At 38.9% G+C, this 26,562-nt stretch overlaps 2 protein-coding genes across 4 annotated transcripts in view; one reads left to right on the top strand and one right to left on the bottom strand.

The window, feature by feature from the left end:
* The window catches only part of LOC146591543 (thymosin beta-12-like), a 13,260-nt gene extending 7,855 nt beyond the window's left edge, over positions 1-5,405 (bottom strand). The window contains exon 1 of the mRNA XM_085312848.1: positions 5,124-5,405. The gene's annotated coding sequence lies outside the window, so the exon portion shown is untranslated. The remainder of the gene's footprint in view (positions 1-5,123) is intronic.
* Positions 5,254-26,562, top strand: part of FAM13B (family with sequence similarity 13 member B) — a 50,732-nt gene continuing 29,423 nt past the window's right edge. For all 3 annotated transcript variants that reach the window (XM_085312843.1, XM_085312844.1, XM_085312842.1), the window contains exons 1-7: positions 5,254-5,345; positions 15,742-15,908; positions 16,805-16,995; positions 17,464-17,676; positions 21,657-21,834; positions 22,437-22,581; positions 25,784-25,941. In XM_085312843.1, the coding sequence (XP_085168969.1) occupies positions 16,839-16,995; positions 17,464-17,676; positions 21,657-21,834; positions 22,437-22,581; positions 25,784-25,941 (851 nt within the window). In that variant the 5' untranslated portion in view covers positions 5,254-5,345; positions 15,742-15,908; positions 16,805-16,838. The remainder of the gene's footprint in view (positions 5,346-15,741; positions 15,909-16,804; positions 16,996-17,463; positions 17,677-21,656; positions 21,835-22,436; positions 22,582-25,783; positions 25,942-26,562) is intronic.

The raw sequence follows: 26,562 nt of genomic DNA, 5'->3' as shown, positions 1-26,562 counted from the left end.
TGTTTGTCATTTCAAGTCACGTTGTGCTGTGTGCTGGGCTAGTTACGGAGCCATGATACCCTTGACTTCTGGACACAGGACTGCAGAGAATTTTTGATGGGTGTCTAAGCAGTAGTTCTCTCTGTGTTGCAAAATCATATCACTTTCAACAGCCTGCGACCTCCTGGTAGCCTAAAGATTTTAGGTTTTGGGCAAAATAAGATAAACCTTGAAACTGTTCAGCTGTCTAAGAAAACAAGGCTGCTCAAGCAGAGAAACACACCAGATAGTTCACAAAGATCATMTAGAAAAGATATTATGCTGTTTCCAGACTAAAAACTTTTATTTCTACTTGAAAGGATATATGTGTTGTCTTTTCCGGACTTCTTTTTTCAATTTTATAAACCTGCTATGTGGAGCAAGCTGAGCATATACATATTAAATAGCATGTACAAGGTCACCAATAACTACTATTAACATAAGAAAGCGGTAATCAGTAGATTCCACACTTGTTATCTTTTGCTTGTTTTAATGAAAGCTTGTAAGTACATTATGTTAAATGCTGTTTTTGTTCCCTGAGATCCAAAGGAAAAAGATTAGACTATTTAGCCTCCTGATGGCTATCTCTGCATAACCTGACCATAACAGAAAGTTTTTGTTAACTACTTCAATGGCTTGATTTTTATAACTATATTTAAGACATACAAAACAGCCGCAGTTTTATTAAGGCTATGTCTTGATGACAGGGTTAACTTGAGCCCTGTATGCTCAAACTGACTCTGCTGGAGCTAGTCTGCTCTGAGTGAGAGTAACCACACCATGAAATAACAACATGGGAGCAGCAGAGACAATTGTGTTGGCAGCAGACAAATGGTGCTTACTTGAACTGTAGCCTTTCCACAACTCAAGCTAAAAGCGCCACTGCAGCTGAAGCAAAAATCTTTGTAAGTGCAAAACCCAGGAATTTAAAAGGGATGAGGCCATTCAAGCTATAATTCAAGTTAACTTTTCTGTGGAAACTAGCTTTGAGGCATGTGTTCATGTCTGTCTAAAGCTCAAACTGATGAATATAGACAAAAGCGGTTAGGAAGTGAAAAATGAAAGTGTGCAGTACTACAGTTTTTGCTTGTGTCTTGTGCATACATTGGATATTTTTCCCATTGGATGCTTGCATAAAATTCAAACAATTCAGCTGTCTACAGATGGGGTGGAGAGAGTGTGGGAAGGGGAACAGAAGGGAGGAAATGGAACTGAGAAGACTGAATTAACCTTACGATGCCTTGTTTTTCAAGACGGGAGGAATTATCTCCTGTTAAGTCTGCAACTATGCAATTAAAATGTGAACAAGCCTTAAAAACCACATTTGTCCCATATTCCTAGACTTCTGTTCTAACAGTAGATCTTCCAAACTCAAGATTCAGGCCCTAAAAGTATTTAAAAGCAAGGAAAAATGTGTAAATGTTTACTTTAATCATAAAACTCTGGTAGAAAATCAACTAAAGATATCTGAGGTTTACATAGAACATGTGCCTTTGATATTAAGTCAAAAAATCCCATATATGTGTTTAGTAAAGGCAGATAATCTTGAGGATGGAATGTATCTTGGAAAAATCGACAGATGTCTCTGTGTTGAGTTTGTCCTTCCATAAAATGGACTTTGTCTCTCACCTGTTTGCTTGAGTGTTGTGAAGCTTCRTTTGTTAATACAGGGCAAAGATTTAGAAAAAACAGTCTTTGATTTTTAGGTGCCCTTTTGGACATCGTAAGTCAGAAGAACTGAATACTTGCTCTTCCTGGAGCCTCCATTGAGAGTTAAGACATCACTTACAGATGTCTTCTGCTGGACATACTGAAACAAAACGCTTGTTAGAAAATTTCATAACACTGGAAAAGAGGAACAAAGTCAGTTCAGTCTGACTGACACATGCCTATGTGGACATGCCTATTTTTCTGGAAAAAAACATATAGGAAGAGCAGATACATGCTCTGCATATATTGCAGAGCAACCAGCTGAGAAGTGTTATTGTTTGCCATTTCTTCTTTGGTGTTGAAATGTTGGTCAGTATTTTTGTAAGATATCAATAGAGTCTGTTTGAGACAAAAACTGAACACTTCCAAGTCCAGGAAAGTCAAATAATCTGTGTGTAGACAAATAAATGTAGGAATAATTTTTCCCTAAGTAAAAACTGTTGGCATATAACATACAGACATTACAGCAGACCAAGTCTTGCTTTGCTATGCATCAGATTTCTATGTTCTTTCAATAAGATAATGATCAAATATGAAGGTAAAGAATTGTGCAACTGTTCTACCAAACTTCAAAAGATTGGATAATATTGCAAAATTGATTAAGTTCTGGAGTATTTTCTCAGTTTGTACAAAGCCTTGCTCAATAGTGAGCAYAGTCAGAATAGGGCTATTTTTCCCTCATTTGCTCAATTTCCGATGAAGATCAGCATAGGACTGCTGCTGGAATTAGACTTAATTAGAAGCTAGTTTTCAGAGCATGTTTATTCTGAAGTTTTTTGTATAGGCCAGGAAACTCACATTAGGGACCAATGAAGGAGAAAAGGTTCTAGCTCTACTGTGACATATACTGATGAATACTCTTATGTTGATGACGTACTCATGAATACCATTTCCTGAAAACAACAGAATTATGCTAGCTTCTTTTCAGATTTACTGTGTTGCTTTGTGAGTGCCTAGCAGTAGAATTTCTGTAAAACTTTTGGGCTGAGCAACTTTGCTGGGCTTGTAAGATAACACAGTGAGGTATAGAAATTGCTCACCCTTAGGGATGCAGCTCTAGGCATGTATTCACTGATGAGATGGGGATGCCACAGCACTGTGCCTCTTCTGCCTATGAGCCAGATCCTGACCAGCCGCATCTGCCAAGCTCCTGGAGCTGTGCAGCAGCTGGGGAATGTGTCCTTCTCCTCGTGAGCAGCCCCATGCTGCGGCCTTGTCATAGACTCTGCACAAGGCAGTGCCGTGTCATATGTCCTGACATGTGGTGACAGGCCCGTGACATGTGATGTGACTGCAACCACGCACCTGCACCACCCCTGCTCATGCTGAGCCTGCTTGGTGTGTGCCTGTGGGTTTGGAGGGGGTAAATGAGCCTGTGCAGAGCTCAAGGCTGTTATGACTAGACTGCTTAAACTAGGTGGGACATCTGTAAGCTGTGCTGCAGTCTGTGTATCCTGTAAGTGGGAGAAACATGAGATGCACGTTGAGATAGTGGGAAAGGGATGGAAACACTATCACAGAACTCCATGACAATTTTTAACAGTAGCCTAAGAAGCTGACACTTTCAATAGCTGCGTGATGGGGTTGTAACCATGCTCATTAAGCCGCTCCCTCTCTCCCCTCTATTTTTACCACTTAAAAAGAGTGGAAACACCAGGACTCGCAGGTTCTCCTCAAACTTTSAGAACTAGGATGTGAGAACACAAAAAGAGCAGAAAAGCCTAAAATGGCAGCCTGGGACTGCATATGTCTGCCCCCTGCAAAGAGCATTGGAAGCATTTGAAAAGAGGTAGGACAAGCTGGCACGAAATGGCGTACTCAGAGCCAGTTCAGAGCAGGGAATACACTGTCTTGGACTCAAAACCAGCGAACAGGTGCTGTGCAACGCCTGCCTACCTGCCTGCCTCTATACTGTCTGTCTCCTCTCTCTCTGCATGTGTTTTCTGTGTCAGATTTCTTGCAGTTTTATTCCTGTCAAGTAGCCAACAGATCTGCTGAAGAGCCAGCTGGAGTCCGTTCTCTCCCATGTTTCATCAACAAAATTGCCAGCTTGTTCTGATTCAGTATCTTTATTGTTGTTGATGAGGGTAAATGAATCAGAAAGAACACAGCTATGTATACAAAATACAAATTCTGGAACCTCATCCTGATGTGAGGAAATCTTATTAACTGTTCAAGGGGAGAAATCTGCTGTGAAAGCAGACTGACAGAAAATAGAAACCTCCTGAGGTCATTTGTTTTGACCCTCTGCATTTTATTGTCTTTGTAAGGCAACTTCCAATGATACCCAACCTTCTAGCAAAAAAATATAGCTTTAGATTAAAAAAAGCTAATTTACTGTAGGATTGTGACTTTCATTTCTTCAGATTCTGAATGTAAAAGCTCTTAATGAATTTTACAGAAATATGCATCTCTAGATTAAAGTTGAGAATCCATTTTGTAAAACCTGAAATACCCCCCTACACTTATTTAGAAGTTTCAGTTAATCTCATCCCACTTCAATCATTTTTTCATGTATTTCTTTGTAAGTTTTTTTTTCCCAACAGGAAAAAAAAAAAGCTTCTCCTAGAAGGATTTTTACTATGTAAATCTGAATTTCGTTAAATGCTTATTAAACCCACCACCGATGGCTGCGGGCTCTGTGTTACGGAAGGAGCTGTTGTAGCTTCGAGGGGGCACCTAAGAACCGCAGTGCGTGAGGCACGGCTGCTAGCGCTCCTCGCKTGAGTCTGCATCTCCGCGCTCGCTTCTGCTAACCTAAAACGGTGCTGGATTTCGTATTTCGAAACGCTCATGGTTTAAGGGCACTTCGTTATTGCTGGCACGCTCACGCTTGGGAAATGCTAGGGAGTGATCGCTCTCGGCACGCTGAGTTCAGAAAATGCTGCGAGTTCCCCATATGGCTATGAGGAACACGGAGATGCAACAGAAATCTCAATTATTCGTATTAACGCCTTTGCGCCCCGGGCAGCCTGGAACGCGCACGGACAGAAGGCGGAATCACCGCAGGGTTAAACCCGAGGAAGTTCATCCTTCGGTCAGCGCCCGAATTTGTTCCCCGTCGCAGCCTGTCAGCGCCTGAGGCGGCCCCCGGCTGCGGGGGCAGCGGCAGCGCCGCGCCGGCCGCCGGGCACGGCCGCGGCCCGCCTTCCCGCCCGCCGGGGCCGGGGCCGGGGCCGGGGCCGGGCCGGCTCCGCCCCGGGGTGTGGTGCGCGCGGGGGAAGCTGCTGCGAGGGGCCCGGAGCGTCGCTGAGGGGCGGCCAGGCGCCGCCCGCCTTCGCCTCAGCGCCGCCGCGGCGCCACCACCGACGACCCCTCCCCCGCGGCCCGCACCACGTGACCTCGAGGCAGCCGAAAAAAGGGGGGGGGGAGGGCCGCACGCGCGCGCGCTGCACCTGTCAGTCAGCGCGTCACTTCCGCCCGTTGCCGCCGCTACCGTTGGGGACCCCCCGGCTCGCGGAGGCGCGCTCGAGCGACGCAGCGGCTCCGGGGACGGACGGCGGCGGCCGGGTCGGCAGCGCGGCGGCCGCGGGAGACGGCGCGGGAGGCGGCGGCCGCGGCAGGAGAGCAGCGAGGAGAGCGCGGAGGCGAGCGGAGGCCCGCACCGGCCCCCCGGGGTAGGAAGAGGCGGAGGAACCTGCTGCCGGTGCTGAGGACGGCGGGRAGGGCGAGTCACCCGGCAACGGTGAGGGGCCGGCGGGGCGCATGCGCGGCCGCGGGGCGGGGGCGCGGCCGGGGCCCCTCGGCGGCGGCCCGGCACCCCCGGCCCCGCGGCGGCTTCAGGAACCTTCCGGGAGCAGCGCGGGGAAGGGGCGCGGGAGCCGCCTCGTCGCCGCGGCGGGGCCGGGGTGGTTAAACTGTTGCGCGGCGCAGAAGTTGCTAGAGGCTGCTGGACGGAGCTGTCAGGCGGCGCCTTTGCATCCTGGCTTGCGTTTCTCTGCGGGGGAACCGTCRGGCGAGCGCTGACAGCCGGCGCGGGGGCTCTTGGCCTCCCGGGTGCTCTCCCGCAGGGGCTCAGCCASGGGACGTGGCGCGCTGACAGCCGTGGCCTTGCAGCCCCATGCCGACCGAGTTGGTACCAGAAGTTCAGCTAACCCCGAATCTTCCGCGAGCACAAAGGCGTTGCTGGCACCGCGGATTTTTTGGAGGCTTAAAACCCCAGCCTGAGACCAAATGTATCTTCCGAGGAATCTGCCAGTGTGGGTTCCCATTGTTCTTGGGAGCTCCTTAGGGATTTAAACATTTACTTGCTTCTTGCTACCAAAAAGCTGCTTTAATATGAGATACTCCAGAGATGGACTATTACTTCCAGGTTTAAAAGCAAATAAGAAAAAAAAAAACATCAAACACTACAACTTAAACTTCTAGCACAGAACTGACTTGCTCTTGATTTCTTTAGTCTTATTGCCTTTTTACTTTTTTTCTTTTTTTAAAATTTGTTATTGCTGTCAGACTGAAGGAGGAGGAAAGGTAAAGGATGAAAAAGTAAATACAGCCTAGATACTCTTTTTAGCCTTGCCTGGGTAAAAGAAATGAAACCAAATATAAGAAAATTACACTTCTTTTGGCTTGTATTCCTGAGTGTCCTCAGGAATTAGTATGTGACTTTAGAATAACTTATTGAACTGGGTTAGTAGTTAGGTTAGAAATTTGCCATTGCAGCTTGTCTGTCCTCTGTGCCATGTAATCTGCCAGCATTAAAAAACAAACAAACAAACAAACAAACAAAAACCACACAAAACCAAGTTTGTTGCTATCTCACTAGCCCCTTTATGGGTGTTTTTTTTTTCCTCATTGCTCGTAAGCTGCTTTATGCGCTTTTTGCTGTGGTGTGATTTTTGAAGATATATAGAATGTTTTTAGCTGCTCCCCCCCTATATTTTATATGTTGTCTAGCATAGTAGGGGTCCTTTTCTTGTCTTCACAAAACTATAACAACAGATATTTCTATTAATGTTTTGAAAGCACCTTCCTAAAATAATACAGTAACRTTTCCAGTAAGAGCAATCAAATAGTGTTTCATAGTTACTTCAAAAGAAGCTGTTAGGACAGGACCTTATGTGATGATTTCTAATTCTCTCAAGTTCTGGCACAGGCAACATGCCAAAACATCTGAGTTTGGCAAAGTATAGTTTTGATCTGCTCAATCTTACTCGATACGGAGTCTTATTTGTCATCTGTGGTTCACAATGAGACCTGTGCCAGCAGTAAAGCTTTTATTTTTAATGTACATAGCAACATGTTTGCAAAAGCAGGTGAGGCTTAAGATGCTTTGCATTTGGAACATACACAATTCAGTTTTGTGATAGCCCTACCTTCCCTGTGGGTGTGGCTTTCTTTCTTTTTATTTGCCATTCTCCCCCCCCCCCATTTCAAATATTCAATCTTTTGATCTCTGGTCAAATGTTTATAGCTTAGCACTGATGCCTTCTTCTAGGGCTTATTAGGAAGTAAAACCTGCCAAGTCTAAGTGAATTTTTTTTCAAAAGACATTGCAACTTTAAGGAAGAGGAAGTGATGTTTATAAGAGAATGCCTTTAAATTATCCTTATATTTTTGTGCATAACACCAAATTATTTTTGCTGCCAGCTTAGCACACAAAATAAAAAAATTAGTAACCATTAGGATGGGAGTGAGCTGACTTGCAAGACAATTCAGTGTTTGGATCTGTAAGGATGAAAGCTGGTAAACCTTTAACTRTTTTTCTCGCCTTGCAAACACAGTTTTGTATTTGCTAATCCTTTGAAATATGAGGACTCTTACTTAAGACCTGAAAAAATTAGATTTTATCCAAYGCATCTGAAAAAGACTTACAGAATGGAGGGAAATATTAAATCCTCTTTGGTAGAATCTGAAAGAGTGAGAATTTTTACTTGTAATGCTGATTTTAAAGTGACTGATACATCAGTTGTTCAGCAGAGAGACTGTACATCTCATGTCAGAGTTATATTCAGGCAGAGAATATACCTGAATTGTTTCCTGGAAAGTTATCTAAAATTAGGAGGTTCATTTTTGAGTTTCTTGCTGATTGTATTGTTTTGCAATAAGTTACAAATCTTACCTGTAACTAACTACTTTATTTCAGGATAATGACTARCTGTCTCAAGATCTTAGTAAATTTAAATTTGGTTTTGTAGCTTTTTCTTTGGTGCGTAGCCAGCTGTTGGGACTTGGGAATGTTCAATCAATTCAAATGAAATCTGCTTACTCTTATAATCTAAATGATAATGTACTTATTACCAAATCTTCTACTGCATGCGYTTTCTTTGTAGAGTTGATTTACCCTGAAGTCTTAGCAAACATAGTTTAGAAGGTGATTACTGTGCTGACATTCTCTATTTGCAACATACAGATCAACACATTCGATGCTAGAAATGTGTAATATTTTGCAGTTGGATCAAGGCCTTTATATTCTGACTATACTGAAATGAATAGTTCTGCTGTGATAGTGACTCATTGTACTCTTACAGGCTCTCACCTATGAATGTATGATATCTTATATTCTGTATGTTTGTCTTTGAAAAGTATGACAAATTGGAGGTTAAAAGGAAGATACTGCATTATGTTTGTGTTCAGACAACCTGTAACAAAGACTAGCTTAATTCACACACACGTGCGCGCACATACAAACACACACACACACACACACACACACAAATATACTGAGAGACTTAAATAGCTTATTTTAGTCACTTGTCTAGATGTTTGTAAGAAATTTTGTGTGGCTGCTCCATCAGAACAGGGTATCTGGAGGGAGCCCTATATTGATTGTCAAGGTTTCAGTCTTGCTTGCTGCTCTGTTAACACATTTCTTCTGTTCAGTGTTTCTTGCAGTGTGTTAGGGATTAAAAATTTGTGGTCAGTTGTGTAAAATGATAGTTCCTGGACAAAATAAGAGGTGAAAGCTGGGAACCCTGTGGATGTGCTTCCTTYTTCCTTTCCCCTCTGTTTTTGAGTGTGCAGGTTAGAAAGCCTTTTTTCTTTGATGTTGAAATTCACATTTCGTTAAATCTCTTGTTTTCTTATCATTGTTCTAATCTTACCAGGAGATTTCTTCAGCAGTCGCTTCTTTCTTTTTTTTATTTTCYTTTTTCTCAAATTCAATAGTCATTGCCACAGAATTGAACTCTTCATTAAAACGTTTTAGTCCTCCAGTGAAGATGCTAAGACTGTCCTTTATTTTGATGACACATAGTCAGCATTATGACAGGCAGGCTTTCTATAGTAAATGGGTTATGTACCACATTTTGTAATGCATTGAGTTCCAATGYGTATTTCTGCTCGCTTATCAAAGAGGGTGAGCAACAGACTGATAATAAATGTATGTAATAGGATAACTTATGTATAATAAATTAGGTGCATTATATATTTATAGTTTGCTGTTTTTGGTGTCTCTGAGTAGCTTGACTTCTCTTCTGAAGYCCATCCTAACAACGGTGACAATTGTTAAGCTGCTTTAGTTTTATAATATGAACTTGTGCAATTGCAGAGTTTTACTGATAATTTCTTCCTATGAGTTACCTTACTGTATTTTTATAGTGCTGTTGCACTTAAGTTACATTTTTATCTGATGTACTGGGAAGTATACATGTGGTTGGTTGAATACAGCTTTACTTTGGGGGGAGGCAAGTAGGATGAATATAATTAGCTGTTACACAAGATACAGAAGCCTTTTTATTTATTAACTACTGCCRTTAAGAATGTGACGGGATTGTGCTAGCAGGAAGTTTCTTTATAATTCTGCACATGTGCATTGGCAGCAGCAGCTGAGAGAGCAAATCTGGCAGCATTCAGTGGTGGGCGTGAAGCAGCAAGCAAACATCTACTTTTTTTCTGCTATCGCTGATGGTTTTTATTAATTCATCTTGCTAAAATATCATTACAGAAATATGTTGAATTACAACAATGCTGCTAAAGCCTTTGGATTTTATCTAGTAAGTGAATATAAAATGTTATCTTTGTGTATGAAAAGGCTTGTAAATCAGCTAACAGATTTCAATGATTTCTCAGCTTACTGTTTTAAAAATTGTAAATTCTTGGGAGCGATGTTTAAATCAGTTGGTRTTTTTCAGGATTTACTAAAATCGCTACAGTGGCATTGATAAATGATTCATTTATTTCTTCACATTTTAAGTTTCATAACTTTTTCCTAAATCTTTTATTTAGTCTAACTAATCCTGTGTAGCAGACATTAGATACGCTTCTGGTAAAGATCTGTATTTGATGATGTTTTTTTTTCCAGAGAAAATATAATCGGGCTCAGTGAGCTTAAACTATAGATTGAATTTTAATCTTAGGGAAAAATTCTAATAAATATTATTGTTTTCTAGCTTGGAAGTTTTAAGTATAAAACCCAAAAGTCCATCCATTTTACTAATGTATTTCTCAGAAGAGCTTTCAGGAATTGTTTGGTTGCCTTTCTTCCATGGTGATGACATAAATGCTTAATTTGAATAGTTCTGACTTRTAAGTTGCAATGGTTGCTGCTGTATTTCCAGGAGTAGGGAAAAAAGACTGCGTCCCAAATCTGCTGAATCTGATGCTTTGGCTTTTGTGCTTACGTTTGTTTTGTCAGTATTACCAGGTGGAGTATTTTCRGGGCTATCTAGGTACAAAGTAGCGRTTTCAGTGGCAGATAATGTAACATTGCAGCTAATTCAGTTGAGGTTTGGTGTGTTCTAGTACACATGTGAAGGTGTATGCATGCAAGTAGTGAGCTTTWTTAATAAAAGAGCTGAGGTTGAATAATTCTGTTGAGTGCTTTTTGTATTGTGTGCAGAACTGCAACAATCTTGTTTCTTTTCAATTTCTATTTAATTAGAAAGCAAAACTGTGAATGAAGATACAATAACCATGCTTAGAAATGAGAGGAGGAGGAAATCCACATGTGTTTGAAAAGACATTTATTCTAAAATGGTTTCATTGAACATACACAGAATTCTAACTTGCAGTGTTTTAAAATATTTTGCCTTTAAGGGAATGGACAATGCACTCTTAAGAAACCTAGCTTTTAAAATTTAAAATAATAACTGAGCCCAATTCTTTGATTTGCCAGTCCAGCCTTTTGACTCAAGTGGTTTTCAGTAGCTCATTTCACTGATAGAAAGAGGAAATACTGCTTTTAGATAGTCTATTTATGTAAGTTAAAAACAAAAACAAAACAAAACACAAGACTGGCTTAGAATAGATTATTTTTGTTATGACTACTTAAATATATTAAAAGGTGCAAATATATCTTTAAAACAAAATATCCTTTTTATTCTTGTGGAGGATATTCTGTTTATCTTTATTTTTTGATAAAAGTTATGCTATTGTGAGAAGTTTCACTTATACTTTTGTGTCCTGAGTTTTTGCTGGTGTTCTGTTTGCTTAAAGCTTATTTTCCAAGCTGTTTCCCTGCCCCAACCTGGCCATACGTTCAAATTTGAATCAATTTAAGTGAGGAAACATTATTTTTATATTGGTTAGCTGAACAAAAGTTGTAAATTACATGAGAAAAGCTCTTGTGTCTGAAAGCATTTCATCCATTGCAAATGCTGATAGTAATGTGAGTATATGGATAGCACAGAAATCATCAGTTGACCAGAGTTATGATCATGACCTGCGTTATGGGATGAGGGAAACGTCTCCTTTTTACCTTGATAAAGCTTGATACCAAGAAGAGGAGAACTTACTGCCTTTTTACCTTAAATGAAATGGTACATGGTACAGAAGTTACCAAATGGGGCTGTGCTCTACAGCCAACCAGTACACAAACATTTCCCAGGCAGGCAAATGCTGCTGCTTTGTGCTCACAGCTGGCAGCTACTGCTGCTCTGGATGATGTCATTATAYGAGGAAAGCTTCCATAGTTCTAAGTTGGACTCTATGACATAAGTTTTAGGCTATAATTTTGAAAATTTTGAATTCTGCTGTAACTATAAACACTTCAAACTTAGATTAAAAAAGATTCAGTGCTTTCTTTGGATTTAAAAGTACATTAACTTCATTGTATACATCACCAGGGACAACACAGAAATTATCTGATTATAAGTAGGTCACATAATGTATTATTTTTATTCATCGAGTATAGAGTAAAAAAATTAAACACTGATTTTTGAGATAGTTTAATGTTTTRGGGGAAGTTTAGTTGTACATGAGCATTGGCCTAATACTTGTGTAGGAGGAAGTGTTCTGTTGCATCTCTGTATGCAGGGGTAGAAGGGTACAGAATGACAATATTGTGGAAATGAAAAAGTCCCATAAAGCCAAAGTCTAAATTTGAGGTACTTCTCCTGAGAAGTGGTGCCAGGTGACTTTGTTGTCCTACCACATTTTCTTTCTCTCTAAAAATCTTAGGTGTAGATTTTACTTTTCATATATTGCATAAAAATCACAGGTGGTGTCTGCTAATCTCACAAAATAATACTTAGCTGTAAATATTATTAAGATAGTATATTTAAAAATAAGACAGAACTGCAGGCATTGTTAGTTTCATTACTGGCTTCACAGGCAATGTGGAGTACTTACCAGGTAAAGAAAGTAAGTAAATGGGAGTTCCTTAAATGACCTGGTACAGAAATTCTGAGTGCAGAATTAATGTTTTCATTCCTGTAGCATGTTTTTTTTTGCAGCCTTTTTTTCCTCCAGGTGTTCTTTAAATTATTTTTACTTTCTATCTCTTCATTCCTTTGTTTTTTAAGAAAGGTGGTAGAGGCCTGAGGGCTTTAAGTGACGCTCCTACGCTCCTACCTTTGTAGGTTGGCCAGTAATGTAAAAGCTGAGCCAAATTTAAGGCTAAACTTTCATACCTCTCCTTCCAATATTGATAGTTACCCATGCATTCTGTTTTTCTTTTAGAGGCRTTTCGTATGTGGGCGTGACTACTTCTTAGCTGGCAAGATAAATGAACGCTATTATGATGGCAAAATGAGATTTGTGGTGCAGTTTTCCCAGCAGACTCTGCAGTAAAGTTCTTGCATTGTAAGGGAGGGTGGAGTGGGGAGACATTTTTTATAACAGATGAGTGCAGTGAAATGCAAAATACAGAACAGAATTTCATCCTCATGGCTAARGTTCTGGAGCTCAAGGTGTTGCACAGGACGTAGGGTGATKGGTTTTTTTGTTTTGTTTTTTTTTGTTTTGTTTTGTTTAAACCTCTTGTTATGTTATGCATTAGTATGTGATCAGAGTAAGACGTATCTTTAATTTTCTGTAGGTAAGATTCCAGAACGTTGTAACTCAAATGATCTTTGTTAAACGTTTGCATAAAAAAGGGAGGAGATGGAGGAAGGCAGAACCAAAACATTTTTAATAAAGCAGTCATGTTTTGGTGTTATTAGTAATAAAATGTCAAGTTTTGGTATTTATCTTTTAAAAATTGCTGTATTTCACTAGATAACACTAGTGAAGCATGAAGGCTGTGAAATTGAGGAAAGCATGTGTTTGAAAGTACCTGGATAATGTGGACAAAAGTGGGAATAGTTGATTGAATGGATCAACTGCTGTCTTCTAAGATGTCTGTTCATATTAAAGAAATTGCAGTATTGCCTGATATTTGTAAAAGCTCAGTACAGGCTCTGCAGAAATAATTCTGAAGATTATATAGCTTGTCCTGTTTTTCAGACTTGTGTGTATTAAAGTAATGTACTTCCTGAGTGAAGGGAAGGCAAAGGGGAAAGCTATTGCTCAGTATAAAAATTGGAGGTATACTACTTAATAATCAACAGTTTCTAGCCTGTCCTTCAGTTTCAGTATGCTGGAAATAATGGGAAATAAAGCTTGATGGAAGTTAGAATAACAACTTCTGTTAAATTTCTAGCTTGTTCATGAGTTAGTAAATATAAAATAAATTGTATTGCAGCCTGTAAAGGTTCCACCAAAGACTCAAAGGCAAAAGATTTAAAACCTCTGGAATCAGTATATATAGTGATTATATTTGAGTGCATATAAAAATGTGTGCGGGTGAGAGGGTGAAAATTTCAGTAATTTTTCTAGATGATAAACTGTCTAGAACTTTATTTAAAGTGTAAGCTTTGTTATAAATCTGATCTTGTTCTGRAAAGTGAGACAAACAAGCTGTGTCAATCTCATTGTTGCATTGCCAAGTTAGCTAAGATAGAATTCCTTCTTTTGTCATGTCTCCTGAATGAATTTAATATTCAAGCAGCCTATTTGTCTTCAGAACCTAATAAAAATGGCTATGTKTTTGTGTTAGCTAACTAAACAGAAAGTTACCTGTGAAAAGAAATGTAACTTCGYGTTTTTTGTTTGGTAGAGTGGTAAAAAGAAGTGGTTGCTTCTAATTTGTTCATTTTATTAGGTGATGTTTGTTTTGAAAATTTGTTTGTTTGTTTTAGTAACGCTGCCTGAAGCATTGTGGCAGATCCAGCAAAGATTATTCACAGCTGCTATTAACCCCATAGCTGGCTAATATGAGTCCTTCTAGTTCATTGTTCTGGATAATTTGACTTCAGTGGAAGTTRAGAAGATCATCTTTTTGCCACTCAATATTTGTGACTTGATGTTTTGAAAATTGCATGATATATTGGGATTGATTGAAATATATGGTGCATGCACGGATTATACTGACTCACACTTAATACACAAAAATAGTAAGAAAAAGGTCTAGGCAGGGACTTCATAAATTACAGGGAAGTTAAGAAATGCAAGTGCTTCACTGTTGAAATCTGACAGCATCTTTTTAGTAACCAAGAACTACACAATGATAGATTTGAAAATGACTTGTAAATTTATGCAGCCTTTATACTGTGCATTTATGTGAGTTACTCAAAAATACATCTATGAAAAGAGAAAATGGCAAAGSCTGTTGACTGGATTATAATTTTTTATTTGCTATTGTCATGATGCCTAGAGTCGTGAGTAGGACCCAGTTGTGCTAGGAGCATAACAGGTTTGCAATCTGTGTGTAGTAGTGAACAATAGATGGTTAGGGACAGACAACAAAGAGCAAGGAAGGAATATCAGTTGWTGTTGTTCGTATTGGTAGGTGAAGATTTCAACAGTTGAATGCCTGAAATGTCATTTTTTTTCGCTGTAGACCTCACTACAAAAACAATTTTGAGGATGAAGATGGAAGCAATCTTATATGAAACTTATCACTGACTACTCTAAAATATGGGTGCGATGTGAGGAGGACTGGGAATACAAAATATGTTACTTATCAAAATAATTGAAGTATGCTAGATTCCTGGTATAACAGGCTAATGAATGGAGTTGGCATTTTGCTACTGAATGAGAATGGTAGATTGTCAGGGCTTAGAAAGTGAGGATGAAGTTAATTGGTTCTGATGTGATAAAGAAGCAAGAGCCAGAGTAGGGGAACAAAGAAAGGGAAGACACTTTTTAAGGTCAATGCTACAAATTCACATATCAATCTCCTATTATAAAACTATGAGGTTTCAGTACATGGTTTTAAAGCCAGGGAAACCCATTTTATTGTCTAGTTTTACATGTATGTATATGTATCTATATAATATGGACAAAAAATAAACCTGTGGGGAATTTGATTTGGGGGAAATTGCTTTTGGTATCACGATCACTTGGACTTTGAACTGGTAACTGAGACACACGATCAACTATTTGGCAAAGATCAGCTGTACCGCTGGAAATGAATTAACTGTTGTTCCTTCGTTCGAGCTTTGTTTTCATTCATGCAGAGCTTGTAGTTAAAGATAATGTGCTAAAACAATGCCTGAGAGCCTTCAAATTTCTTTTGTAGCTGTCAAGTGCTTTAATACAGTAGGTACTTTAAAACATTGTTATCTAACCTACCTACCCCTTGGTGATTTATTTTGAAGAATGAATGAATGAATTTGAAAATGAGCTTTTTTTTCTGCTTTCTTTTTCTTTTTTAGTTTTTCCTTTAATTTCAAGATTCTTAAGAATAAGATGTTGCATGCTAGTGTGGTCACTGTGCTTAAGGTGAATGCCTCAAGTGAAATATTTAGACTAATGATTGAGTGTAAAACTGTTGAAAATGGTATGGTCTAATAGTGTTTTCCTTATTTTTAGATTAACTGCTGAAGTACTGATCGAGTTCTGCTATTCTTCAATGAGGAACTACAGGCTGATCTTTTGCCATAATCTTAAACAACCATAAATGACAAAAGAATGCTTGGTCAGTGAGGGCAGCTGGCGCAGAAAACGTTTTTCAAACTCGGCTGTTTAAGTACTCTGAGGTAGGGTTCTGAAACTACTTTACTTGGGCATTAAAAAAAAAAGGAAAGTGTGGGTTTCAGTCTGCTTGATCTATTACAGTTTATCGATACAATAGTTAGAGAATTAAAATTTTCAGGTGCAGTGTTTTGACTATTAGTACATATTTTGTGTCCAACCTATACGAAAGTGATAGCTTGCATTTAAGCAAGTATGRTTTCTTTTGTTTTCATTTTGAACAAGGCAGTTTTTCTCTGATGCTAGAAAAAAATTTCTTGGTTTTAAGTAAGAGTTTGCTAACTGAGTGACTTAAACTGTAAAACCATGTAATAACCTTTGTTATCTAGAACCTGTATCAAGCAAAGACTTCCAAGTAATGTCCAAGATTCTGCATGGTAGGAGGAATGTTATCACTGAACATCCTAGAAACCATTCTGGAGGGGAGGGTTATGTTCAGGAAAACTTTGAAATYGAGGCAGATATTGGAAGTTTACTTAAAGTGACTCTGAAGTGAGAGTCTTTTCTGAATCTCAAATTGAGCTGATGTGGAAATTTTATTGTCCGACTAATTGTGTAACTGAGAAACACTGTCAGAAAATGTATAGAAGAGTCTCACTTCCATGAAGTTCCTTGGAGCTTACTTAAGTAACTATGCAGTAACTAGAATTTTGCTGAGCAGCCCTTGTGGATATATTCTCCTCCCTGTCTCCTATTAAGGATTGAACAGAACACCTCAGCAGTAGTGTCATTTATCTAGTTATGCTGTATTTGAAACCATAACAAAACTTTTTTGTTAAATCAGTCTCCTGCTAAGAGACTGGACAGAATTTGTATTAAGTAATAAAAACACAGTATGTTACAGAGAGGCACGTTCAACAGTGTGCACTGAAGTATGATTTTAAYTCTTCTTACTTGACAGAAAAGACAGCTTTGATTTTTGGCTGCAAAAAGATATGAGGAAGAGCTCCTCCCCTTCCTTGAGTAACTGCAACTCTGTTCTTGCTAACAAAATATTTGGAATTCCACTTGATGAGCTGCAGCAAGAAGGGCAACCAGACAATGAGGTTCCATTCATAGTCCGCCATGTCGTGGACTATATTGAGGAACATGGTATGTATTATCTTGCTGTACTGTAGATAATATATTTATCTGTTTTTATTTTTACAAAATAAGCTTCTTAAAAGAGTATTTATTTTGTTAAATTTCTTGTGTTTGATTGCTCATGATTTTTGTGATTATATAGTTCCTTTTTTTAACGCCTTCTGTTTGATTTACCGCTGTWTTTTAGACAAGAGTAATGTCAGGCTGGTAGGGCACTTCATAGAAAATGATGCATTTTTGATGGTACATTGTTCATGGTAAATTGCTGATAACTTACGTTAGTGTTGTATTGTTAGCTGGGCATAAGAATGTGTTTACTGTGAAAAAGATAGATGGACATTCAGCAAAATTATTGTCRTGGAAGTCTTTCACTAAATGCATGAATCGTGCATCTTGGATTATCAGTAGTGTTTTGGATTTATTATGCATATGTAATACATCAGAAGAGTTTATTTTTGTAACTTTCTTYTAACTTAGGGGGTCTGGAACAAGAAGGACTTTTTCAAGTCAATGGGAATGCTGAAACAGTGGAGTGGCTTCGGCAGCGGTATGATAATGGAGAAGATGTGGACCTGGTTAAGGAAGCAGATGTACCCTCAGCTATTAGCCTTCTTAGATTTTTCCTTCAAGAACTTCCAGAGCCAGTTATCCCAGGCAGCTTGCACATACATTTGATGCAACTTTCGCAAGGTAGTAATTATTTTTTAGTAGTATATTTTTTAAAAAGTAAAAACTAGTATTATATTGAGATGCTTAATGAYGCTGCATTTTTGATGAATTGTGTAATAATGTGTGTATGCATTCATTTCAAGTCAAATATACCTTCTCTTAGCACAAAAACAAATAAATAAGATTTTTCAGAAGCTGTGTGGCTCCAGAGATGCAATTTATCCATCATGCAGGAAGACAGTGAAACTACCACATATCATCATGCTTATTCTGAGTATTCCACATTCCTGTGCATGACTACTGCAACATTGGTCAAAGGCATTGGATTCAAAGTTGTTTCACAATATCCCACCAGCAACTGGACTCAGAATTGTCTGACGATATCCCAACACTGATGATCTAAAAGTGCTACAGAACTCTACTTTTTCCCTTCTTTCCTCTGAATTGCATTTGCTCTGCCTATGCTCTTGATTCAATGGCATTTTGAGCTTTTTGTAGCAAAGGAGAAGAGATCTCAAACCTACCCAATATTCATACCATATTTGCCCTTCCAGTGTGTTTTTCTTCTATTTAAAATTCACTTGAAAGTGGAAAAAAGCCTGTTGCCATCATATTGCTGCTAAGTATATCTTTCAGTTACTGCAAAATCTTACCCTTTTAAKTTTCCACATATGCTGGCACAGTGTTTTCTAATTCTGAACTTGTCTATAAGTATGCACTCTCCTGGGTYTTTTGGCCTCTGCTGTGTTATGCARTGTTGGAGTTAATTCATAACTTGACTAGTAAAAACTTYTGTCTTGCAGCACTACCGTTAGTAATGCATTGTGCGTTCCTCAAAGGGTATATAGATGTCAGTGTTCCACACCTTGTAACATAACTGAGGGTTTTKTTAATCCTCTCTGTATAGGAGTGTTACTTGTTTTCCAGGGTCCCTTAGACTTTCTTTTCAAGTACTTGGCTTGTTTTGCTTTGTGAGAGGCATGTTTTTGTCTACATTTAATTTAGTTTTCTTTTGATGAGTTTATTCCTGATAAGAAGTTGACAACCCTCACGATAGTCCTGTTTGTTCTGAGTGGGATTTTTCATGTGCTGCTACGCTACATTACACTTAGTAAGTGACAAACTGGAGGATTGTCTCCAAGAGCAAGAAGCTGCYTCAGTTTCCTCCCTTCGTAGCCACTACATATGTATAGCCACTGAGCTACAGATGTAGCCACTGAAACTTTGAATATGGAGTGGTTATCTGGATATCCAGTGGCTGGAGACTGAACACTGATGTATTCCCTATAAGTAGTCTTACTCTGGAAACAATTTCTGGCAGCTCTTGACTAGACAAACCTGTTAAGTCTTAAGGTTGAGRTTCTGAGTACTTACTTGTCCTGTAGTGCAGTAATGAGAAAGTGAAGTGGTATCAGTAGACAGAATGTCCTGAGTGATATGTCTGCTATTTGATTTGTGTTGCTAAGTTCATGGTTCACTGGATCTGAGCAGCTAGTGAATCAGTTTTCTCCTTCTGAAGMGGATGATATACAACAAAAGACAGTAATGAAATTGTTAAGGCAGTAGTGTGGAATGTTACTGGTTGCTTTTTTTGTCAGATAATACTACTGTGCACTTCAGTTTGCAATGCTGCCTTATCAGGACTGGAAATGGAAGTGTGGTATGCTTATTTGGTGTAACGATGGTGTAATTTCCTTCTGTAACTTGTAAGCTATARTGTGAAATTCAGGTTTGGGAGAAGGGTTGTTTTTCCCCCGCCTTTGAATAGATTACTGTGCAAGGATTCATATGTAGGTTGTTTTAGGAGGAGAGCTGTTGTTCAGCACATAGTTTCCAGTTTATTTTCCACTGGCTAAGCAGGCAGAGAAATAGTGTAATTCACTTAAACTTATAGCTTACTGTCTTTACAGCTTGTTGGCTTTTTTTTTCTTTTTTTTAAAAAAAGTCTTCTCTATCTTTGTTTTGGTAGTGTAAAATGAAGTGAGCAATAAAGACTTAAACTATATGTTTCATTCCCGTGGTAAGGGTAAACCCTTAAATATTGTTGCTTGATACTACAGTTAGAGGTTTAGTTTCCTCTACTCTGGTTTTGGATTTTGACATTTTGACTTTCTGATAGTCATGCCTATGTTTATTAGTTTCCGGAGTTACAAGATCAACTGCAACTTAGGTAGAGGAATTGCTTATAAAAATGCAGAAGGTGATGGTAATTTTGGATCCATATATAGTTTATGATATTTTCCCCCTTTATCGGGCCTTGTGTGTTAAACTGAGTTCTTGAAACAACTTAGTTATATAACAAGGTGTGGCCTATATACCCTTCAAGGCTCGTTCTGTCCAGGCCTAATGGTGGTTCCTYGAAGGCAAGTGATTTTACTAATTGAAGTGTGAATTTGACCCTGATGCGCTAGGCCATGTTTCCCAGAAGTGTGTATCCATGGACCACATTCAGATGACTTCATTTTCAGATAAGTATTTTCTCACTTTAGGTCTCTAACTGGTTGTTTAGAACCTAAATTTTAAAATGGTTTGACAAAGACTAAACATCTGTGTGTGTGTGTGTGTGTGTGTGTGTGTGTGTGTTACCTATCCCTATCTTGCTCTCTTTTTGCGGGATGAATTTGAAAGCTTTTAGTTTCTCTCTTTGCTGTTCTGTTTCCTTACATACATCTAGAGTATTCAGCTCATTTTGTTACTGTATTAGGAGAGCTGTTTTTGTTGTTGTTGTTGTTGTTTGTTACCTTCAAATTCAAATGCTGGAATGACTGTGTCTGAGCAGAGGGAGTCCTGCACAGTTACCATTTGGTATTATCACATGTATACAGGAGGAATTTAGTTGTTTCTTTCACAAGCTACTAAGGACCAGTGTGTCCCTCAGCTGCCTCATATAGAGGGGCAGAATGACCACTTACCAACTTCAAACTTTTTTTGGAGTGTAATCTAAGAAGAGTTTTTAAAATTCTTAGAAGGAAAGGGAGGTCTATTGGTATCAATTTCTCCTAATTTGCTTTCCYGAAACTTTTTACCTTTATATGGAATTTCCTTGTTAGGTAGTAAACAGTTGTAAACTCTTTGAACCTCATTGCCTGTAATACTGATAATGCAACAGATATTTTACTGAATGATACATGGATGTGTGGTGAGAATAAGAAGGTTTGCTGGTAAGCCTTTTTCAGGTCTGAGATTGAACCAGCAAGAAATAAGTATGTGCTAGGTTAAGTATATTGAGAGTGTTTGCATTCACCAGTTAAGCACTATAAAAGAAAGCGGAATTTGTCATCTGCTGGGAAGGGAATAGTGGTAGAGGGAAAAATGACAAAGTGGTTCCTCAGAAACAGAAAATTTAATTAGCTTTTTTAATAGCTAGCTGTTTCTAGAGCTCTTCTGCGAAACTTTTGTTACATTAAAAATGGTAAAACTGAAGAATACGGAGGAACTAGCCCTACATAGTCAAAAAATTCTGCTTCACAGCAGAAATTAAATTTATAGTTAGAGAAAGTCTCTGATAGAACCTGCTTTGAAATCAAGACTGTAGAGTTTTTCTGGTATGTTTCCCCACTTCCTTCCACCATGCCAAACCTCTGACAACTTGGTGAAGAGTGACTGAATAGGAAATAAGAATTATCAGCATCTCTTGGAAAGTTCAGAGAGGAAAAGACTAATGCCAAGACTGAAATAAGAGGACCAGATGCTGGGACAAGCAGAGAGCTTGATTATAAAGTACTTACCACTGTAGATAACCTTTAGATACATTGGATGGAGAAGGTTTTCTTCTTTTTTGGCTGACCTTTTTTCCTTCTTCCATGGATAAGTCAAATATTAAAAGCTCAGACAAAGCAAATGCAGTTCAAATCCTGATGTCCTAGATTTTGGTCTGACCAAAGTATTTATACCTCAAAAGTGAGTAATTTTTGTCTGAGTCAAAAGACTGATCATTATCAAATGTGAAAAAATCAAATATTTTAATATTATCATTAAAATATTTTTATTACATTTTACAGATTATAATAATGAAGATGAATTTGGAAGAAAGTTGAGGTTCCTCTTGCAGCAGCTTCCACCTGTTAATTACAGTTTGCTAAAGTTTCTGTGTAAATTCTTAGCCAATGTAGCATCGCATCATGAAGAAATTTGGTCAGCAAGTTCCTTGGCTGCAGTCTTTGGCCCAGATGTCTTTCAGTAAGTTGGTTATGAAAGTTCATGCAGTCCTCTTATGTGTGGTTGAGAGTATAAATCTATCCGGAGTCTTTCCTGGTTCATTAGTAACAGCAGCGGGTATATGATATCTTTTTTTTTTTTCTGTCACCCCACTGTTTCTCACTTACAGATTGTGCTTGTGATCTAAACAACAGCTTGCCCGTGAGCTGTGGTGTTGGAATCACTGATTTGGTTGTTGCATTGCTCTAATTATACTGAAGCTTTTTTTTCTTTTTAAGATGGTATGAAAGATTACTATTTACAAAAAAAGAAAAAGTTCTGGAAGAGAACTGTTAAAGTGTGAATGCATGCTGGGGACTCCCTTCTACAGCAAACTACTTGACTTTTAAATATTCCTCACGAAAAGTTAATAGACTAAGTATTTGCTGCTTTRTTAAACTTAAGTACAAATTAGTATAAAATTTTATAATGCAGTAGTTTGAAGTTAGGCTTTAAGTTCTGTATATTCACAATGGAACAGAGAAAATGATGAGAAGTGTAGCCCTTAGAAACCATTCAGAGGAGTTCTTTGGGGAATTAGTTGGATTTAGATTTTCAAACTAAGATAGTRTTGGAATCTTTAGCATTTACACAGATGTGGAGGATCTGAAAGAACAAGAAATAGTTAGCAGAATAATGGCGGGACTTCTGGAGAACTACTATGAATTCTTTGAAAATGAAGAGGAAGATTTTTCATCTACTAATGATTTAAGCTCAATAACTGAGCAGGTAAGAATATTTTAAGTAGCAATGTTTTATTACTTAGCTGTCCATTGTAACCATTTATGTTTATGAAAGATAGGTTGAAATACATTTTTTTTAATATGCCTTTCAATAGTCTCTTGTAAACTGACAAAGCCTGGTTAGTTCCTTAAACATTTTTATTTATTTATTTATTTTAACATACCTGTGTTTGTGAAATTGTTACTTTGCAGTAAGAGGAGAGTAGCTACTCTGTATAGAAAAATACATGTGGGCTACAACAATARTAATATCCTGGCCAACATAGACAGTGTTATGCTATATAAGTACTATAGCTTTGTAATTACCTTTTAGGAGTGGAGAACTGTTTTGTATGTGAAAGCAAAACTACACTTTTTTGGTCTTGGTTTATAATACATCTAGGTATATCTTACTGAAATACTTGGGGTCTTGCATCCCACTTGATTGTGTCATCATTGCTGAGTCTCTCTGTGTCAAAAATTTTTGAATGATGTTTTTGATTCTAAAACGTAAAAATGTCATCTGGATATTAATGGGAAAAATCCTGAAAATTAGAGAGAGAAAATTGAGTAGAACAGAAATATTCTGGATTCTAGTATTCAGCTGTCAGGATTGTCAGGTTCACCTGTCTCTGTGGCTGTTGGTATCCATTACTGCTAATTCTGCTTTTCTCTCAGTAAATTTAACTTCATTAAGTTAATGTGATGCTGCAGATAATAGAGATGGAGAGTTGTTAGGGAAGTTAAACCACCACTTGTGTGGTATTGTGATACAACATCACAGGTCGAGGGAGGTGATCCTGCCCCTCTACTCAGCCCTGGKGAGGTCTCATCTCGAGTACTGTGTCCAGTTCTGGACTCCCCGGTACAAGAGAGACATGGAGCTACTGGAGAGAGTCCAGCGTAGGGCTACAAAGATGATCCGAGGGCTGGAGCACCTGCCCTACGAGGAACGGCTGCGAGAGMTGGGCCTCTGTAGMCTGGRGAAGAGAAGCCTGAGGGGGGATCTGATCAATGTGTACAAGTACCTGAAGGGAGGGTGTCAAGGGGACGGGGACAAACTCTCTTCAGTTGCTCYGTGTGACAGGACAAGAGGCAACAGGCAGAAATTGAAGCACAGGAAGTTCTGCCTGAATGTGAGGGGGAATTTCTTCCCTGTGAGAGTGACAGAGCCCTGGACCAGGTTGCCCGGAGAGGTTGTGGAGTCTCCTTCCATGGAGATCTTCAAGGCCYGCCTGGACGCAGCCCTGTGTAACACGCTCTAGGTGACCCTGCTGAGCAGGGGGGTTGGACTAGATGATCTCCAGAGGTCCCTTCCAACCTTACTGATTCTATTCTATGAACATTATTTGTTATGGCAAATGTTTTTAACTCTTAACCAGTCATGGTATAAAAGCGATAAAGCATGGAAGACATAGTTGTGTATAATTAAGGAGATGGGTTCCAATATTGCTGATAAAATTGTGGCTCAAATCCTTACCCAGGAATTTGGAAAACTTTAAACTGAATTTTCTGATGCTCAGTTGCTTGACAAACAATAAATTTCTTTGAAGAGGAAAAAGAGAAACCTAAGTAACATAACAGAAAATACTGAATTTTTAAAGCCTAACTATCCCACAAACGCCTCCTAGTGAGACAGATGAGGCAAGTACTAGGACAGCTGAGTGCTTCCTCTTTGCTACGCGTCGCCCATTGGTCCGGCCTGCCAGGCGTGGGCAGCAGGTTCTGGATCGAGCAGCTGCCACTCTGCCAGCTGCCCTGGCGAAAGACTGCAGCTTTGCATGTTTGCTATTTCTTCAGCTCTTAGCAAGAATGTGTCTAGCACTGGGGACTAGTGTAGCCCTGCTACACACAGGAAACGAGTATTGAAGTCTTAAATGCTCCTTTTCTTCTGTCGAAACTGTAAGTTTGCAATCCAAGGCTAAAAACTACTACTTTGGATTGGAATGACTGCTCTTTAAAGTATAGTTACTTGGCCTAGGCTTTCATACTTCGTTAAAATCACTGGCTTTTTTTTCTGATTCGTTACATCTTAGGAGAAGCGTTTCCCAAACAGAACAGCCGGTGTAACACAAGCAAGTTCCAGGCCTGGCAGGGTGTCCCGTTAATGCCGTGTTCTCTCCAGCAGATGTCGACAGCACACTCCTGTTTGGGCCTGCTCCCCCTGGGGCTGGGGGGCAGAAGGGCTGTTGCCCCTGGGCAGGGCTGGGCTTGCCCCTGCTGCCTTACTATGCCCTCTCAAAATTACAGAAGTAAATAAATTTATTTCCCTGAATGTAGTGCCATATAACATAACATTGCACTCCTCCCTAAAAAAAGTGTGTGTGTGTGGGGGGGGGCTATACCTTCTCTGGAACCTTAAACTCCGTATGTTTCAGTTTCTCTTATTTCAGTGCTTTTCTTTTCTACTCACACGGTGGATATTATAAAACATCTTTTCTTGAGGCTGTTGCTGATGCTTTTATTTTTGGCTTTATAGGTTTGGGGAATTGTCACATCAATCAGAGTTTTGGTGAATCAAGTAGAATCACTTTGACATGTTTACTTCATGTTTTTAGAAGTTTTAGGCTTGTTTGCTTTTTGAAAAAGAGGATGGCTCTGATTCTCAGTTGACTATATTATTTTAATTTCTTAATTGGCTATATTTTACTATTTTGGTAAAAACATCTCCTACATTGGGAAACAAAAAAAATATCATCAGACAAAATGGACTTGACAGAAACAGATCTTACAGTTGCCATTATAAGCATTTGTTCAGTACATGGAAAATCTAGAGTCTTAGAGTTTTGTATCACCTTCCATAGAACGGTTTGAAAATGCTTCTCAGGTATGAATAAACCTTGCAGTATCTRTGGAATAGATGAGAATTATCCATCCATATCTTCTAGGCGGAGAAACACAGGTTGTGCCAGGTGACTTCACTGTGGCATTTTGTTGTGTTTCTGGGTTCTCCTGTGTACACTTACTGCCTCAGAGGTGCTACTTTTTCATTTTTTCCCCCAAAATTTAAATGGGTTATATAAAGCTTTTTAATGATGTCTGGTGTATGATTTTATGTAAAAGCAAGTGTTGTGTGTCCAGTTCCTCTAAAATTGAAATATATTCTCCTTTTACAAATATGGATATTTTATAATTTACATGTTCTTGTAATTCCATGGAGCTCTTTAAAGAACTTTTTAGCCATTAATTGTGACTAAATCTTTGTATAGATAAATGATCTCTTGGAAGAGGAGGAAGATGTAAAGCTTGAGCAGTCTGAAGAACTTCCAGAAGATGGCACAGAGAAACCTGTTGAAAGGCCAGCTGTAGTACATCTAGATATGACAGGGAGTGTCTCAGATTCCAAGAGTGTTACAGCATCAACAAGGTAACCTGTTTCTGCCTTGAATTTTTATCTTTATGTTTGGAATATGGTGCGTTGTGTGTGAGAAAAGCTGTCAGACATTTGAGATATATTGCCTGTCTGTGAAAAAGCTCTAGAAGTAGGTGGAGTTCTTGTAGTAGTAAAATGCGTAACAAAACTGTTTCCAGACTGAGTGGATGAAAGAATCTGTAGAACTTAAATTGGATTAAATGTGATGATATAGGAGGAGAAGGGAAAGAGGGTGTGTTTTAATGAAACTGTGAAGTGATAATAGAGTAAATTTTGTAGCAGAAACAAAAAAGAATCTGAATATCTTTCAGATCCAAACATGTTCTGTACCATCTTGCCACCACTTCCTTTTTTCCACTTTATTTTCATGTTTATTGAATTGCTTGAAAACCAAGGTTATTTTCTAGTATAGTAGGAAATTGTAGGACAGTTTCTCCTCACATGCTGGAGAACAGAGATGTTTCCTTATATGACCCTACTTCATTCTAAAGCCTTAAGAATTTGTTTGTCCAGGTTAAGACTTTCTGTCTCTCTGTCGTCTTTCTGTCTCTCTGTCGTCTTTCTGTCTCTCTGTCGTCTTTCTGTCTCTCTGTCGTCTTTCTGTCTCTCTGTCGT

The sequence above is a fragment of the Rhea americana genome, unplaced genomic scaffold, assembly GCF_003343005.1.
Source record: "Rhea americana isolate MKP2758 unplaced genomic scaffold, rheAme1 scaffold_37, whole genome shotgun sequence".
NCBI classification, from domain to species: Eukaryota; Metazoa; Chordata; class Aves; order Rheiformes; family Rheidae; genus Rhea; species Rhea americana.
Note: the sequence above shows the minus strand (reverse complement) of the source record. Positions and strands in the feature narration are given on the sequence as shown.